This window comes from Elephas maximus, chromosome 4 (genome assembly GCF_024166365.1).
Source record: "Elephas maximus indicus isolate mEleMax1 chromosome 4, mEleMax1 primary haplotype, whole genome shotgun sequence".
Taxonomy (NCBI): domain Eukaryota; kingdom Metazoa; phylum Chordata; class Mammalia; order Proboscidea; family Elephantidae; genus Elephas; species Elephas maximus.
The window spans coordinates 86,521,477-86,539,947 of NC_064822.1; the positions used below are offsets into that span (position 1 = coordinate 86,521,477).

The window sequence follows — 18,471 nt, forward strand, 5'->3', positions numbered from 1 at the left end:
CAAATCTTCAGCAATTCTCTCTGTATTTTCTGTTTCCCCTTCCCGTTCTGGTACTGCAATCACTCGTAGGTTATTTCTCTTGATAGAGTCCCACACGATTCTTAAGGTTTCTTCATTTTTTTAAATTTTTTTATTTGATTTTTCTTCAAATATATTGGTACCAAGTACTTTGTCTTCAGGCTCACCAGTTCTGCTTTTCACTTGCTCAATTCTGCTCCTCTAACTTTCTGTTGAGTTGTCTAATTCTGTAATTGTATTGTTAATCTTCTGAATTTCTGATTGCTGTCTCTGTATGGATTCTTGCAACTTATTTAATTTTTCACTTTTCTTGTATGGATTCAGCTCAGGTGTCCAGGTAGCTGGTCATCAAGTCTGTGGTACAGGCTCTGTCCTACAGTCTTAGAGGGACAGGGTGATTGGTGTAGGTACAGGTATCTGGTTGCTGCAGGGGGTCACGCTCTGAATAGGTGAGGACCCTGTTTAATAGGCAAAATGGTATCAATCATCCAACACCCACCTCTCCACCACACAGCTGAAACAGTTGCAGTCTGCCAACAAGGGCCTATTCTGATGAAGTAGGTCCACACAGATCCATGCAGTGGGGGAAAGGTATTCAAAGTCCATGGATCATTTGTGCCTGGACAGGAGCTTCTTCTGTCTGGAGCTCCCCAGGTTAGTGGAGCTGTCAAATTATCTTTTCCCCCAATTGCGAATTTATTCCTTCTCCAAGGCCAGGAGGGTGGCTCCAGGCGCTCAACATGGCCTATCTCAGGCCCAGTGAAATCAACAGCCTCTGTAGCTGGTTTAGGGGCGGGGGTGCAGAAAAATGTATGCAAGTACTTAGGTTTTGCCAAGAGCACTGTTCTTCTCTGGTTCCGGAGGTGTGAGTAGGCTGTGTGTTTGGCTGCTTCTTCCTGAGGAAACTGCAGCCCAGTGCTACTACCAGCCCTTTGCAGCTGCTCTGGGAATGGTGCCTGAGGGATCCCGGTGATTCAGGTCCGGCAACTCCTCTCCCCTTCTAAATTGTCTCTCCCTCCCTCTGCTGCTCAGTCTGTTTTCTGACTTTGCCTTAGATGTTCAGGGCTCCTAGCTTGTCATAAATATAATCACGTCATTTGTTTTTTTGGGTCTTTGTTGTAAGAGGGATCACCGGAGACGTCTGGCTCTTCCGCCATCTTGGCCCCGCCTTCCTGAATTTGCGTTCTGTACCACACTTCTTTCCTGCTCCATCAGGGACTGTCTTTTGTGTTCCCTGTCAGTGTGGTCATTGGTGGTAGCCCAGCACCATCTAGTTTTCCTAGTCTCTTGCCAGTGGAATCTAAGTGGTATAGTTTTCTTGATTTCCTATTTGAAATTCTCTTTGTTAGTGTAAAGAAATGCAACAGATTTTTGTGTGTTGATCTTATACCTTGTAATGTTGCTGAATTCTTCTACTGGATTTTCTTGTGGAATCTTTGGGATTTTCTGTGTATAAGATTATGTCATCTGCAAATAGAGATAGTTTTACTTTTTCTTTGCTGATTTGGAAACCTTTTATTTCTCTTCCTTTTCTTATTGCTCTGGCTAGGACTCCCAGTACAATATTGAATAAAAGTGGAGATAACGGACATCCTTGTCTCATTCCTATGTTTCTCCATTGAGTGTAATGTTGGTGTTGGGTTTGCATAAAACCCAGACCCAGTGCCATCGAGTTGATTCCGACTCATAGCAACCCTGTAGGACAAAGTAGAACTGCCCCGTAGAGTTTCCAAGGAGCGCCTAGGATTTGCGGAGATGCCCTTAATTATGTTGCGGAATTTCCCTTCTATTCTTTTTTTGCTGAGAGTTTGTATCTGGAAAGGGTGTAGGATTTTATCAAATGCCTTTTCTACATCAGTAGAGATGATCGTATAATTTTTTATTTATCATGTTTTTCACAGTCAAAAAGCAGATCAAAATTAAAAACAGCTCATATTTGTTTAGGATTTTAGAGTTGCCTTATATGTAGACTCATTTATTCCTGACAAAAATCCTGTGAATCAAGTGCTCCTTTTTACTTTATAAATGAGGAAACTGAGTCTTGGGGAGGGAAAATGATTTGTGTAAGGTCAGATAGCTGATACATGGCAAATTTAGAAATAAACCCAATTCTTATGCGTAGCACCAGAGTTCTTTAACTGTACCATACTTGCACATAGAGAAAGTATTTCACATATTTGAACACTTCTCAATTCATGTAGCACCTTTCATGTTAAAATACGGGCATTCGAAGACACACACACAACCATGACTTCCTATGGTTTATTTTGGAGATAATGTTAGTAGTACAGTATTGATTCTTTGGAATATTGGAATATAGCAACGTGAAAACAAAAGTTTGAGAATTCTTTTGAATTTTGGAAAAGGAATGACACTCAGTGCCACTCAACTTCAAAGTCATAGTATTAGTTTAGGTTGGAGACAACAGTTTTGCAGTGCCTTGGAGTGCTAGCAGGTGGCGTGAGTGTACCACACAACTTGTTTTTAATGTATTTTTGAGTTTATGGCGTGAACATTATGTATTTTTTGAACATTAAAATGTTATGTGAACATGAATTTTAAAGCAGTTACTACAGTAAGGATTAGCTTTGTCACTGCTTTTTTTTTCCTCATCTACTTGTTACATAAAAAGCTAGAACACTTAACTTTTCTAAATGGTAAATTTTTAAGTTGTTTTTAGATTTTATTGTTAAAAGATTCCCTTTTACTGTTTCAATGTTAATATAAATAATATTGCTGCCATCTTTTTCACTAAACAAAGTACATAAAGTAATTTTTTCAAATTTCTTTTTTTTTTATTTTTAAGGTTAAACTTTCCAGTCTGAATTTAGATGATCACGCGAAGAAGAAACTTATTAAACTTGTAGGAGAGCGATACTGCAAGACCACAGATGTGCTTACCATCAAAACAGATAGGTAAAGAAAGAAAGGTTCAACAGATTGGCCACATGTGGTTTTATTGTCCTCCAATGCCCTGGTAATCCCCTTTTAAGAAATTACATTGGAGATAGGAGTAGCCTCTCCTTGTATCAACTTATTAGATCAGAGAACTTGTATAATTCCTATTTTTAATATCATCCTGACACTAGCCTGATGCTGCTGAGGTCTTTATGTACATGAAGAGGCTTGCCTAGCGAAATTATTGTTATGTTTAATCTTGATTTTAATATATCTCTATGTAAAACTCAGGGAAGATATTAGAAGAAGACAAAGGATGATTTGCTAATGATTAATTCTTAAACAGTTTTTTACAAAGCCAAAATATATAAAAATTTTGTAGTTCAAAATTAAAATTATTAAAAACACTTTTGTAAATAAGCAGAATTTCAGAGCCAGGGTAGAAATTTTTTAAAGCAGTATTAAATTTATCTTACAGAGCAAAGAAAGGCTGTTTTACTAAATGGTTATTTTATTTCTAGAATTATAGTTTATTTCTAAATTATGTCACAATATAAAGACTTGCCTTTAGAGAAGGAAGAATTGGGCAGATACCTTTGTCTCCTCTTTGCCTCCTCCCTCCCAGTTTCAAAGCCTTTGAGGGTGTCAGAATCACTTAGATTTTAATTATGATCTTTAATGGTGGGAAGAAGTAGCATGACACATAGAGTGACAACAGTATGGAAACAGAAAAAGGTTGGGGACCATGGTTTTGAATTATTACCATATGGAAAGAAATAGATTTGAAATATGTTATTAATAAAAAAAAATTTTTTATTAATATTTTAGTGTCTTTAGAAAATATAAGATGTTTGTACAACTTAAAAAATACCTTTAAAATGTTCTTGTTTCAAATTCTGTCAATGTCAGATAATGTTGCCTTTTTTTAAGTTTCTAAGAATCAATATGAATATATACTTTTATGGTAACAGTTTTTTAGAGTAGAAGACTATTAAATAAACAGAAGCTTTATTATAATACCATAGTACTGGTAAAGTCATTTGTCATGTGAAGGCTTTATTTGTATAATTAAAGAAATTAGAAGTAATCGTTTCCTTTTCTGTATTAGTTAACCTAAAAGTTTAATATGCCATATCATATTTATGTAGAAGTTTTATCTAGTGTTAGGTTATTACTTCCATTTTAAATACAGCAGCAACAGTACAATATTGTGTAGCTGTAGATGGAAATAATACTGGTATTCAGTATCTTCAAGTAATGAATTACATAGACTCTTCTTCTAAGAATTGAATTTTGCTCAAGCAGACAGGGAATACCTGATTATAAGTTATCCTCTATGTTTTTTATATTGTATATTTTGCAAATTATTCTCTATATTGAATGTTTAAAGTTTTTACTTTCTCTCTCTTTTAAAGGTGCCCTTTAAAGAGACAGAATTATGATTATGCGATGTATCTACTAACAGTTTTATATCATGAATCTTGGGTAAGTGTGTGTGAATGTTTAATAATTTTGTTAGTGATGTTAACTTTTTACAGCAGTCTGTGTGGCAAGTACTCAGTTGAGTGTTTTATGATCTACTAAACAAGCTAAGCTGGCGTTAAAAGCGAAGATCTTGAGATAGATAATGCGTGCCGTCTAGGACCTTACAACAATCGGATGATTAAAATGTCTTTTTAAAATTAAAATTCAGAGTTTTTGACTTGGGCTGGATAATTCAGTTTTGAAGATTGTTTTTTTGTTGTTGTTTGACTTTGGCTGGAAGTTGTCACAGTAATGGAAGAGTAATCATTGCTGTATAACTTGAGAATTTAGAATTCATCCTGTTAGCTAAATAAACTACAGAACAAAGCCCAAAAACTTTGTAGAAAGGTATTTTAAGTGTTTGTTTAAAATTTAGTCAACACCTAGCCTTTGGCGTGACTGTTCTACATTAGGGGCAAGTGAGGGCAATATAATTTTTTAATAGTATTAAAAACAGTGTTATGTCTGACTGAATTTTTGGAGTTTAGTACAAGTACACACATAAAGAAAATTTTGCCATGCTTGAGCATCAGCTCATCTGATTTGAAGTTGATAGCTAATATTTTTAGGTAACTCAAAGTTTTAAAAATTATTTTTAAAAGTTAAGGTAACTTTAGGCATGTATATAAATTTACTTATTTTGGGGGCTAGCATGCTCAGTATGTAGCCCTGGTGGCATAGTGGTGAAGAGCTTGGCTGCTAACCAAAAAGGTTGGTCGTTCAAATCCACCAGCTGTTCCTTGGAAACCCTATGGGGCAGGCAGTTGTACTCTGTCCTATAAGGTCACTATGAGTCAGAATCAACCCAACGGCAGTAGATTTGGTTTCTTTGGTTTATGCTCAGCACAGACAGAGGACTTAATAGTGTTTCATAGTAGGAGCGTTTGAAGGAATAGAGATAGCTAGAGAAGGGGTCAGGACTTCTATCTTTAGGTATTCAAAGGACTTCATGTAGGAAGAGGAATTAGATTTGTTTTTTCATGACCCTTAGGGATATAATAAATTTGGAAGCAATAGTGAGAGAGACTTCAGTTTACTGAGTAGGAACCTTCTAACAGAGGCATCCAAAGATAGAGTGGGCTATTTGATAGGTACAAAGTGCTACATCCATTGGCCACTTAGGGAGGATATGGTAAAGGAACATAAGCAGTTACATGAGTTGGTTTTTGGAATCTCCTTCCATCCCTGAGATATTGCAATTTTGTGAATACATGTAGCTAATCTCTAAACCATTCAGCATGTCACTGACATTAATAATAAAACAGTTGTAACACAAGCAGGATGAGTGGAAAGGGAAAGAAAATAAAACTTTTTTGCAAGGTTAGTATCGAACAAAAAGTAGCTGGTAGCTCTTCTTTTGAAGTTTCTCATTGTCATAAATAGCTGGATTTTCTCCTTCCTGGCTTCAAGAGCATCATCATAATAGTAGTTAATCTCTCTTTCCTGTCACTTGATTTTAGAAATGCCTTTGGCTTAAAGTAATTAAATTCTCTTTTGAACCAGCAATATAGCTGAATCAACTGCAGCTCTATGGCTGCCTCTTAAAGAGTTAATACCAAATAATAAAAGCCAACCAGTTTGAGTCCCTTATTTTGCCAGAAGCCTGTAAAATGAATTTGCCCCAAAGGAAAAGACAGATACAAATAAATTCAGTGAAAGTTGACTTACTGAATTCTTTGTGTGGTTCGATGACAGAATCCTAACAAGCTTGTATTCTGGATTTATGAAAGAAATCTTGCTTTTGATCTTTATTGTTAGTTACTTTGATGCCAGAATAAGTAGCCACATACTACTGTCCTGAACAGATATAATTAAAGAATTCCTATATTAAACCTGGCTCTTAATCCTTTCTAAACAAATGCCATCCGTGAAGAAGTTTGAAGAGAATGCAGATGAGCCATGAAATTTTGTAGAGCTGCTGGAACAGAATTTTTATTGAATTGAAAATCTTTATTCTTTTACCAGCATGGAATTCATACTTGAAATTTATGTTACCACCTGATATTTAATCACATATTTAGCGAAGCTCTTTAATCCATTGCTTTTTTAAAATGTTATTTATTTTTTTGTTGTTGAGAATATACTCAGCAATTTCTACATGTATCATTTAGTGACATTGATTATATTCTTCAAGTTGTATAACCATTCTCACCCCCCTTTTCTGAGTTGTTCCTCCTCCATTAACATGAATTCACTACGCCCTAAGGTTCCTGTCTAATCTTTTGAGTTGCTGTTGTTACTTTGATCCCATGTACGTAGTTCTTAAAAAAGCATAACGCTCAAGGCAGACATTTTTTACTAGTTAAGCTAAACTATTGTTTGGTTTTAAGAAGATTTCAGGGGATATTTTTGGTTTAAGATTTAAAGATTATCTCAGGGCAGTAGTTTCAGGGGGTTATCCAACCTTCATGGCTTCAGGAAGTCTGGAGTCCATGAGACTTTGAAATTCTCTTCTGCATTTACCCCCGTTGATCAGTATTCTTCTGTGGAATCTTTGATCAGATGTTCAATAATTGTAGCTGGGTACCATCCAGTTCTGGTCTCATGGCAAAGGAGGCAGTTGTTCATGGAAGCAATTAGCCGCACATTGCATTTCCTCCTCCTATTCCTGACTTTCCTTCCTCTTCTGTTGTTCCAAGCAAATAGTGACCAATAGGTGGGCCTTGGATAAGCTTATAAGACCTAAGGCACTATGCATTGAACTAGGAGGTCATTGCTTTTTTTTTTTTTCAGTCTAGATTTAGAGTATTTAATACTCAAATGTGTGCTGCTCTTAGCTTTTTAACCTTTCCATGGAGATCACCTCTAAGGAGTGTTGGGAGAAAAGTAGTTGGCAGTTTTATATAGCACATAGTACTGAGACCTCTCTGAAAAAGTGTTCATCTAGACTTGAGTGGTGTAAATGGTTAATGCTAACCAAAAGGTTGGAGGTTTGAGTCCACCCAGAGGTGCCTTGGAAGGAAGGCCTGGTGAGCTACTTCCAAAAAGGCAAGCACTGAAAACTGTGGAGCAGTTCTACTCTGACACACATAGGGTAGCCTTGAGTTGGAATCAACTCAACGGCAACTGGTTTTTTGTTTTGTTTTCTTTTTTAGTGTAGGGAAGGTCTCTTGTTGTATGCCATTCAAAACAATTTGACTATAAAAGTATCAAAGTAGACCACAAAACATAGACTTCAGGCGGCGCTAGGAAGATGATAACATAAAGATGTACACATAGACTAGTTCTCCTTTAGCAGTTTAAAGAAGCAAAGAGACTTGCAAAAATTAGATTTTAATATTTCAGTATTACACATTGTTAGCATAAAAGTAAATTATTTTTTAACTTTTGGAGCCATACAGACCTGGATTTGAATCCCAGTTCTGTTGCTACCTGTGTGGCTTTGGGTGAACCATTTAGCCACTGAGGCTTAGTTTTCGTCTAAGTGTTCTTGGATGAATTAGGGAGAGTTATGTAAAGTTTCTGGCAAATAGTAGATTCTCAGTAAATGGTGGCTATTAATGTTGTTAATACTAACATGAAGAAAGATCTGTCTTAGAATTTCCAGTTTATTTCCAATTTCCATATACAGCTTGCATTTAATTTTCAGTTTATTCAAATAAATAAAATCTGCTCTCTGCAGTATTTGAATTTTTAGAATATGTCCCCTACTCATACTCTAACGTAACTGATAATATCAAAACTTTTCAAATTTTAGCTTTCATTATGTGGTAACCTTTCGATTGAAACATAGACACTGGTAGAAAGAAAAGGTGTTTGCTTTAGGAAATGTAGAGATCTGAAGTCAAATGGCAAAGGTTCTTAGATGATTTTGATACTAAATGATTGCTTTTGTAATATTTGCAGTTTTTGACTGTCTTATTTGGATTTCATGATAGTCTTATTGCCCGACAAAAATATATCTAGTTTTGTAGTAAAATTGTCCTGAAAAGTAATGTAATAAAATTTTCTAAGTTTGAGAAATTTACACTCAACCAAAGAGATCATTTTTAAAGAGGATTTTATTGCAAACATTTTACATAAAAATGAAGAATCCTTCTGTAGAGCCGTAAGTCACTATTTAATCTGTCTAGTCTCTGAGTTGGTTGTGATCATGCATGCGCATACACGCACACACACTTCCAGGTTAGAGAACATTTGAACAATATTTGTTGGTTACTCTTTCTTGCATTCAACAACAGTTTAGCTCTTGTGTATGAGTTACTGTGTTAGTTATTGATAGGGTTATCCAAACAAATGAGCTTCTGCCCTTAGGCTGATGGTTTTAATAGTCCGTTGAATTAGATAATGGAGGTCTGGGCTTAGTGCTGTGGGAGGCACCAACAAGGACAAATTCTCCCTGGAAGCTTCACAAAAGTGGAGACAGGTTTTGGAAGATGATCAGGAGTTTGTGATACAGAATGACTTTCTAGACTTTGCAGATTTAGAAAACAAGCAGAAATTTGGTGTGGCCAGGGCATAGAACTAAAGAGATTAGACTGGAAAAATATGTAAGAGGTAGATTGTAAAGCACATTTTTATAGCTAATTTACAGAGTGTGGATTTGTATCAACGGGGCAGCATTGAGCTGATGTAGCATTTCATTAGTTGCTTGAAAAGGCACCTCTTCCACTGTTTTACTATATATAAAAGAATCAGATGTCAAGTGTGCTTTCATTTATTTTTGTTGTTAGATGCCATTGAGTCAGTTTCAACTCGTAGCAACCCTATGTACGATGGAACGAAACACTTCTGGTCCTGCTCTGTCCTCATAATCATTGTTATGTTTGAGCCCAGTGTTAACAGCCACTGTGTCAATCCATCTCTTTGAGGGTCTTCCCCTTTTTTGCTGACCCTCTGCTTTATCAAACATGATATCCTTCTCCAGGGACTGGACCCTCCTGATAACGTGTCTAAAGTAGTGAGATGAAGTATCACCGTCCTTACTCACAAGGAGCATTCTGGCTGTATTTCTTCCAAGACAGACTTGTTTGTTCTTCAGGCAGTCCATGGTATATTCAATACTCTTTGCCAACACCGTAATTCAAAGGCATCAGTTCTTCTTTGGTCTTCCTTACTCATTGTCCAGCTTTCACATGCATATGAAGCGATTGATAATACCATGGATTGAGTCAGGCGCACCTTAGTCCTCAAAGTGACAACTTTGCTTTTTAACACTTTAAAGAGGTCTTTTGAAGCAGATCTGCCCAATGCAATACGTCGCTGGATTTCCTTACTGCTGTTTCCATGGGCATTGATTGCTTGTGGATCCAAGTAAAATGAAACCCTTGACAACTTCAGTCTTTTCTCCATTTATCACAATGTTGTTCATTGGTCCAGTTGTGAGGATTTTTGTTTTCTTTACGTGGGGGTGTAATCCATAATGAAGACTGTAGTCTTTGATCTTCATCAGCAAGTGCTTCAAGTCCTCTTCACTTCCAGCAAGCAAGGTTGTGTCATCTGCAAATTGCAGGTTGTTAATGAGTCTTCCTCCAATCCTGATGCCACATTCGTCTTCATATAGTCAGTGTTTCAGACTATTTGTTCAGCATACAGGTTGAATAAGTATAGTGAGAGAATGCAACCCAGATGCACACCTTTCTTGATTTTAAACCATGCTTTCAGTAGAAATGGCAAACGCTTACTGATTGCCTGTTATTTACAGGATGTTGTTGGATATAGAGGCTAATATAATAAGGGAGAAAACATAGTCTATTCTTCTGAATAACAATCTAGTAGAAACAAGTTGGCTTAGTAATAAATGTTATAAGGATTGTATAACTTCCTGTTTATTTATTCTTCTCTACTCATTCATTTCTTACATATCTTTCATGGTTTTGATTAATACCCACTTTGAGTCTTGTGTTTTGCATAGGGGCAAGTTATATCATCCTATTTTATGTTCTGTATTGGTTATTAGGTTACTTGACTCTGGCCAGTTGTCTTAGTTGCTAATTGTTCCAAGTCCTCCTAACTAATTGGGAGGTCCTCATTAGCAGGAATCTGATCTTACTGTTTTTGTACTTCACAGCCTCTAGCCCAGTGCTAGGTAAGAACCCTAAATGTTTAATAACAGCTATTGAAACATGGTTTATTCCTTTTTGGATTTCCATAAATAAACTTTTGAAGTAGGTTTTCAATCCTATATGTATATTCAAAGGCAAGGTGACAGATCAACAGATCTGTAATATCAAATGTAGCACACTTGTTAGATGTTAGCAATAATTAGCTTAGTGATATAGATTATTAATAATTTATTAATAGAATGGTTAATAAAAAAGCATGCCCAGGGAGCTCCGCATGGAGCGTTTGCGCTGGGGTGTGTTGGACATGGCGGATTTTGCCGGCCCTGCTAAGCCACTCCTGTCGCTGAACCCATAGGAGCAGGCCAAGTTTCAGAAGCAGGTGGCGCAGGCCCGCCGGCGCACGACCCAGCAAGAAAAACTTACTTCTGGAGTAGTCTATGTGGGCCACATACCTCGAGGCCTTTTTGAACCCCAGCTTAAGGCATATTTCTCCCAGTTTGGCACTGTTACAAGACTCAAATTGTCCAGAAGTAAAAAGGTGATTTTATGCCACCTGAAAAGGTACATGAAAAAGTTTTCAAAGACTGGGATGTTCCATTTTCAAAGCCATCATATCCAGCAGTAAAACGGTACAATAAGAAACGGTCACTTACACAGAAGATACGGATGGAGAAGCGATTTAAAAACAAAGAAAAATTACTTAGGAAAGAGTTAGCTAAAAAAGGAATAGTGTGTAATTTTCCAGCATTGATTTTACCAAAGAAGAAAAAAGGAAATGTTTCAAACACAGATCTTCAGAACTCTACAAATAGCCAGGGCTCCACACCAGTTTGTATATCAACATTTTTGGAGAGGCGAAAATGTGAAGTGGCTGAAATAAATGATGATGAGGAAGATAACGAAATCATTTTCAAACAGCCTGTGGCTGGTGTAAAAGAAGAAACCCAAGAGACTCAAACATCTACCCGTTCAGGGAAAAAAAGACGACGACGAAAAAGCAGACAGTGATTCTGGACGTATTTTGTTATTAGAGCTGATTCTTTAAAGTGCAGTGATACGCAGACATTGGCCCAATTTTTGGAAGAAAAACATTTGTTCAAATAAAAGCAGTTGGTAGTTGGGGGAAAAAAAAAAAAAAGCATGCTCAGTTTTAAGAAATATCTGTCTGGCTGTTTGAGATACTTAATTTTTATTGATGTATGATTTGAATTAAGTGTAGATCACGTTTCTTTTTCAAATATTTAAAAGAAAGGCGTTTTCATTCTACATTACTTTGTAAGTTCTCCACAAATGTTTGCTTCTGTGGATTTATTTTATGATGTAAATTTATATTTGACAATGTTAATGGAATCTGTACTCTAGAAAAATACAGACTACTAGCAAAATGTATCTCTTTTACTTCAAGTGCTTATTTTTATTTGACACTTTTACGCGTAAGCTTATTAATATTACCTGTTAATAATAACAGGTTCCCCCTCCTCTCCAAAAGTACAGGGTTCCTATGAAACCTTTAGTAAGCTAAAATGGCGTAAAATGAAGAAGCAATTACCATTAATTTATATGGGAGAATTTTTTGAGCCTTCCAGGACCCAAAAAGCCATGTACCAAATCATACCAAATAACACATAAAACTTTAAATAACACTAACATGTAGTAAAAGCAGGAATGATGTGATAAATACACAGCCTATATAAAGTAAATGCTGACTGTAGCTCCCGGAGAAAGAGCTTGGCAACGTGTGACTCTTGCTGCCCAGGGTGCACGTTGCCTCTTTAACAGCTCACTGCAAAACAAATGCTAAATACTATTTCCAGTTTTAGCCTTTTTTGTAAAAGGGAAACGCCTCTTCCGATTTCTTTTGGTTAGCGAGAACAGGTACTAATGTAGGTCTTTCCTAAAAGCGAAGTGGCATAAATTGAACTTTCAAAAAGCGGGGGGGGGGGGGGGGGTCACCTGTACTCATTTACCCTCCTCCCTGTCCGTACTCATTTAAAAATAAACAACTAATTAAGCACATTAATTGAACTTCCATGATTGGTGTGAGAATTCATGGTAGACCAGCACCAGTAAAAGGAGACTCAGTGCTACTTTTTACTTGATTTCAGACAGGTAGCACATCTGTCTTTTGTTCTAAAAGTGGATCTGTGTTGTTGCTCTGAGTGTCCATGTGTCTGAGCCTCATCTCTGTGCTGATTCACATGATCGTGTTGGATGAACATAGAAGGTGCCAAAAAAAATAGGGATTGTTCCCTTTTTTAAAAGTGCTTTAAAATAGTACGTCTTTTTTTTTTGAACACAAAAGCATTTATTTTGGCCATCCATTTTAAATTAGTGCAGACTTTGAAGGTCCGGAATAAAAGGAATCATTACAACTCTTCATTGTATATGTGAAGAAATTAAGGCTTAAAGGAGAAGGCAAGTACTTGCCCAAGGTCACAGAATTTTTTAGTAGAACTCAGACCAGAACTGCAGATTCAAGGATTCATATTTTATCCAAGGTGTCGTATTACTTAGTTTTGTTTAACTTTGACTTCCATTATAAAATATTATGGAATAAAAATAAAATGAAATCAATTCTGGAGTTTTAGCTGCTAAAGTTATTGTCTTCTCAAATTTAACAATTGACTAATTGAAAATTCATCTACCTCCATAACCTGTTTTCAGCTGGGAGTTGCATCAGACTTACCTGTGAAGTGTTTTAAGTCTGCAGATGCTAGGACCTTACTGAATCGGAATCTCTAGCTGTGAGACCCAGGCGTGGAGAGCTTTAAAGGGTCCACAGGTGATCCTGATGCTGACCCCTGATTGTGAATAATTTCCTCAGCCTTTGAGTATTGTTAATAAGGAAACTGATTTAAAGGTTGGCACATCTCTTTTAAGACAGTTTTTGTACATGTATTTAGTGCCAAAGCTAAGGGTATGAGGTGGGAACTAGAATGAGAGGGGCAAGAATATGGAGGGATTTGTCTGTCATACATGCGTACGGTTTTAGAATTGAGGTAGGAGGCATTAGGCGGCTGTTCGGAATCCTTGATGGAATGGGGATGGTGATGCAGGCAGCACTTCTCACGTCTCTTTGGCTTCATGCAAATCCTCATTTTACTACTCACACTGAGGAGTCTACCATTTATTTTAAAAACCTTTAAGAAAAGCTTATGTTCTTTCCCACTCAGTGGCTTGAGTCAGGAACCTAAGAGGCATACCATTTCCTTCCCTCTCCCCTCATATCTGATTCATCAGGTCTTTTCAGTTTTAGCTTTTAGATATCCATTAAAACTATCTCCTCGTCTCCATCCCCACTGCTACAATCCTCCTTTAGTTCTTTATGATCTTTGACTGGAGTAACTGTAATAGCCATCTAGTTGATTTCTCTGTCTCGTCCTTCTTCCATATTGCTATGAGAGTAATTGTTCTAAAATTGTCAATATTTCTTCATAAAATCCTTCAGTGGTTCCCCATTACCTAGGATAAGATCCAAACTGTTAGCAAGTCATTGCCAGCAATATACCACCTCAGTAGCAGCTACTCAGAAAATATAGGTTATGTTCCCTATAGCTCGGAGCCCTGGTGGCTCACTGGTTAAGAGCTCAGCTGCAAACCAAAAGGTTGGCAGTTCAAATCCACCAGCTGCTCCTTGGAAACCCCATGGGACAGTTCTCTGTCCTGTAGGGTTGCTGTGAGTTGGAATCAACTCGACGGCAGTGGGTTTGGTTTTTGGTTTTGGTTTACCCTATACCTTAGCTATAATGAACATACTGTGTTTTTTCATAACTTTGCATATGCTCTTCTCTTTGGTTATGATTCTTTTTTCAAATTGATCAGTCTTGTAAATTTACATGAGTCCTTTTTTTTTTTAATACACCTCAAGTGTAACCTCTCTTAGATATGTTCTCCCCATCCTCTCCCCCTCCTTTCCTGCAGTTAGCATTACATATTTTACTCCTATTGTATACATGTCTGCCTAACCGCATTAGACTGTGAGATCACTTAGATGAAGGACCATGCATTTCATTCATCTTTGTATTTCCCTCATCTAGTACAGTGTCTGGTATACAGGTAGTCCCCGACTTATGTTAGGGTTCTTTTCCATTGACTCCATCATAAGCCATTTCTGATGTAAGTTGAATACCTCTTTTTTTTTTTTTTGTTGGTCTTCATTTTTATTGCCTTTTATTAGGGTTTTTATAAATATGATCCTTGTCTTTGGAGGTTGGAAACTACATATAAACTTACAGATATGTTTTAATACATACATACATATTGCTAACGATAAGATGAAAAAACAAAAAAAACAAGACAGTTGTGTGATTCATCATAACTCTCATACATCATTAATTGGGGTCTATCTGTATAAGCATTCAGTAAATGTTTTTTTTTTTTTCAAACTTATCTGAATTGAATTCTTAACATATTCAGTTCAGGATTTAGCTTTGGTAGGTGAAAGAGTTGCCAATATTTTTTTCGTTATGGATATCTCCCTCTTCCTATTTCTTCAGATTTTCAAATTCAGGGTTTTTTTTTTTTTTTTTTTTAAGTAGTTAAGCTGTTTTTCCTCAGATAGCACAATGGCTTACTTGTGATCATGAGAAGTGGAATATTACTATGATTCATGTCCTAGGCAAAGGGAGTTGTAAATAAGATGGTAAGAGGGGACAGATTTGTGTGTTTAGTGGAACAAATTGTTTTTGGACTTCTGTTACATCAGAACATACTGGCCATTGCATTAATTGTTCTATGTTTTTCTTTATATTGAATTTATGCTTACAAGTAAAAACAAAGGATAATAGGTTCAAATTAAATGATTATTTTGCTCTTTTGATGTTATTTTACCATGTCTCTGTTTACGTTTCTTAGAACATGTTCTACCACTACACACAGTATGATCTGGGTCAAGTTAGTTAATTGCCAGGGACCTCAATTTCTTCGTCTGAAAAATAGAGACAGTAGTCATACTGCCTTATAGGGTCGTGGTGAGAGTTAAGTAAGTTACTATATGTAAAGTGCTTAGAACAGTGCCTGGTTCATATACCCCGTTGCCGTCAAGTCGATTCCGACTCATAGCGACCCTATAGGTCAGAGTAGAACTGCCCCATAGAGTTTCCAGGGAGCGCCTGGTGGATTTGAACTGCTGACCTTTTTGTTAGCAGCAGTAGCACTTAACCACTATGCCACCAGAGTTTTCGCCTGGTTCATATAAGTAGTCTAAAAGCTATTCAGCCTCATCCCATGCCATTTTTCTCACAGTGACCTTTTTTTCAGCTTCTTAAATACACCAGGCTCTTTCCTGCTTCAAGGCCCTTTTGGATGCTATTTCCTTTACTGGAATCAGAATCTTTATCTGGCTCCTAATTGATGTCAGGTCTCCCACTAGACTGGAAGTTCCAGGAGAACACAGTGCCTGGCACAGTAGTAATTGTTATAAATGAATGAATGAGTGAGTGAATAATTGAGCCAGCAGTGAAAAAGAGAACAGAACTATGTGGAATGGAAGGTTGTGTCTTCCAGGGTTGCAGTCAGGGCTCAGGGCAGGTTCTCCCATTGTAGGCAGGGAAGAAAAGATACATGTGTGTGTACACACACACTCACATATACTAACATGTAAATTAAATGGTATGATTATAAATGTTTAATGATTAAAGTATTAAAATAGCAGTCTATAAATTAATCGAGCTCTTTGCCCAAATGATGTTGAATTTGAGCTTACAGTGGTATTTTTAATTACTTCCAGTAATTTGAGTGTGTAGTTATTTATGCTTTAAAATTAATACAATCTAACTACACTTTTAGAAAAAGAAACTCTTAAAACAACTGACCATATCAACACTGGGTACGTCGGGGTTGAAAATTGTAAATAAAATTTAATCACAGCAGTTTTTAAACAGTGGCGTTAGATGGACATTGTCTTAGTTATCTAGTGCCGCTATAACAGAAATACGAAAAGTGGAGGGCTTTAACAAAGAGAAATGTATTTTCTCACAGCCTACTAGGCTAAACCAAAAAACCAAACCCAGTGCCATCGAGTCAATTCTGACTCATAGCGACCCTATAGGACAGAGTAGAACTGCCCCCATAGAGTTTCCAAGGAGCACCTGGCGGATTCAAACTGCCGACCCTTTAGTTAGCAGCCGTAGCACTTAACCACTGCACCACCAGGGTTTCCCCTACTAGGCTAGAAGTCCAAATTCAGGGTGTCAGCTCCTGGGGAAGGCTTTCTCTGTCGGCTCTGGAGGAAGGTCTTTGTCATCAGTCTTCCCCTGGACTAGCAGCTTCTCTGTGCACGAACGCCCAGTCCAAAGGACATGCTCTGTTCCAGGTGCTTCTTTCTTGGTGGTATGAGGTTCAACTCTCTGCTTGCTTCCATTTCCTTTTATCTCTTGTAAGATAAAAGGTGATGGCTAGGCCATGACCCAAGGGAACTCCGTTTACATTTGATCACAGATGTGACCTTGGTAACGGTGTCACATCCCACCCTAATCCTCTTTAACATAAAATTACAATCACAAAATGGAGGACAACCACACAATACTGGGAATCAGCCTAGCCAAGTTGCCACATATTTTGGGGGGGGACACAGTTTAATCCATGACAGACATATATACCAAATGGCAGCAGTATTGGTTGGTTATCTTTCAGTAGTAGAATTATAGGTGATTTTTAACCCTTTTACTTTTCAATAATTTCTGTTTTTACTGTGAAGATGTATGTAGAACTGTAGCCTACTGATACTGAATTAGAACTGTCTTCTGGATTATTTTATTCTTTGATTATTAACCAACCCCCTGTTTTTAGAGGTCTTTAAGTAACAGTGAACTTTTTGCTTAAAGACATTGAAGTTAAAAACATTTAAAAAAGAAACCAAAGCAAAAAGGTAATTTTAAATGCCATAAATGTTAAAATATTATTATTTCAAGTTGTTACTTTTAAGTATAACATCTTCGTAAGATACTGTTAATTTACAATCTAGTACTGAAGTTGTCAAGGATTTCCTCTTACCTGGATCCATAAAGAATACCCATGGAGGCCATCAAGTCAGGTCCGACTTACAGCGGCCCTATGTATGACAGAACGAAACACTGCTTGGTCCTGCACCATCCTCACAATTGTTGTTATGCTTGAGCCCATTGTTGGAGCCCATGTGTCAGTACATCTCGTTGAGGGTCTTCCTCTTTTTTTGCTGACCCTCTACTTTACTAAGCATGATGTCCTTCTTCAGGGATTGGTCTTTCTGGATAACATGTCCAAAGTATGTGAGACAAAGTGTCACCATCCTCACTTCTAAGGAGCATTCTGGTTGTACTTCTTCTAAGACAGATTTGTTTGCTCTTCTGGCAGTCCATGGTATATTCAGTATTCTTTGCCAATACCAAAATTCAAAGGCACCAGTTCTTTTGTCTTCCTTGTTCATTGTCCAGCTTTGCCATGCATATGAAGCTATTCAGAACACCATGGCTTGGGTCTGGTGTATCTTAGTCGTTCCTTAAAGTGACCTCTTTGCTTTTTAACACTTTAAAGAGATCTTTTGCAACAGAGATTTGCCCAAGGCAACGTGTCTTTTGATTTCTTGACTGCTGCTTCCATGGGCATTGATTGTGGACCCAAGTAAAATGAAATCCTTTATAACCCCAGTCTTTTCTCCGTTTATCATGATGTTGCTTATTAGTCCAGTTGTGAGGATTTTTGTTTTCTTTATGCTAAGATGCAATCCATACTGAAGGCTGGGGTCTTTGATCTTCATCAGTAAGTGCTTCAAGTCCTCTTCACTTTTAGCAAGCAGAGTTGTGTTATCTGCATATTGCAGGTTGTTAATGAGTCTTCCTCCAATCCTGATTCTGTGTTCTGCCTCACATAGTTCAGCTTCTTGGATTATTTGCTCAGCATACAAATTGAATTAGTATGATGAAAGGATGCAAACCTGATGCATACCTTTCCTGACTTTAAACCATGCAATATCCCCTTGTTCTGTTCAAATGATTGCCTCTTGGTCTAAGTACAAGTTCCTCATGAGCATGATTAAGTGTTCTGGAAT

At 37.2% G+C, this 18,471-nt stretch overlaps 1 protein-coding gene and 1 pseudogene across 1 annotated transcript in view; both read left to right on the forward strand.

The window, feature by feature from the left end:
• The window catches only part of MRPS35 (mitochondrial ribosomal protein S35), a 61,437-nt gene that overhangs the window by 37,180 nt on the left and 5,786 nt on the right, over positions 1-18,471 (forward strand). Inside the window, exons 6-7 of the mRNA XM_049882714.1 lie at positions 2,825-2,934; positions 4,332-4,401. Coding sequence (XP_049738671.1) covers positions 2,825-2,934; positions 4,332-4,401 — 180 coding nt within the window. The remainder of the gene's footprint in view (positions 1-2,824; positions 2,935-4,331; positions 4,402-18,471) is intronic.
• LOC126075272 (MKI67 FHA domain-interacting nucleolar phosphoprotein-like) lies at positions 4,414-11,694 on the forward strand (annotated as a pseudogene).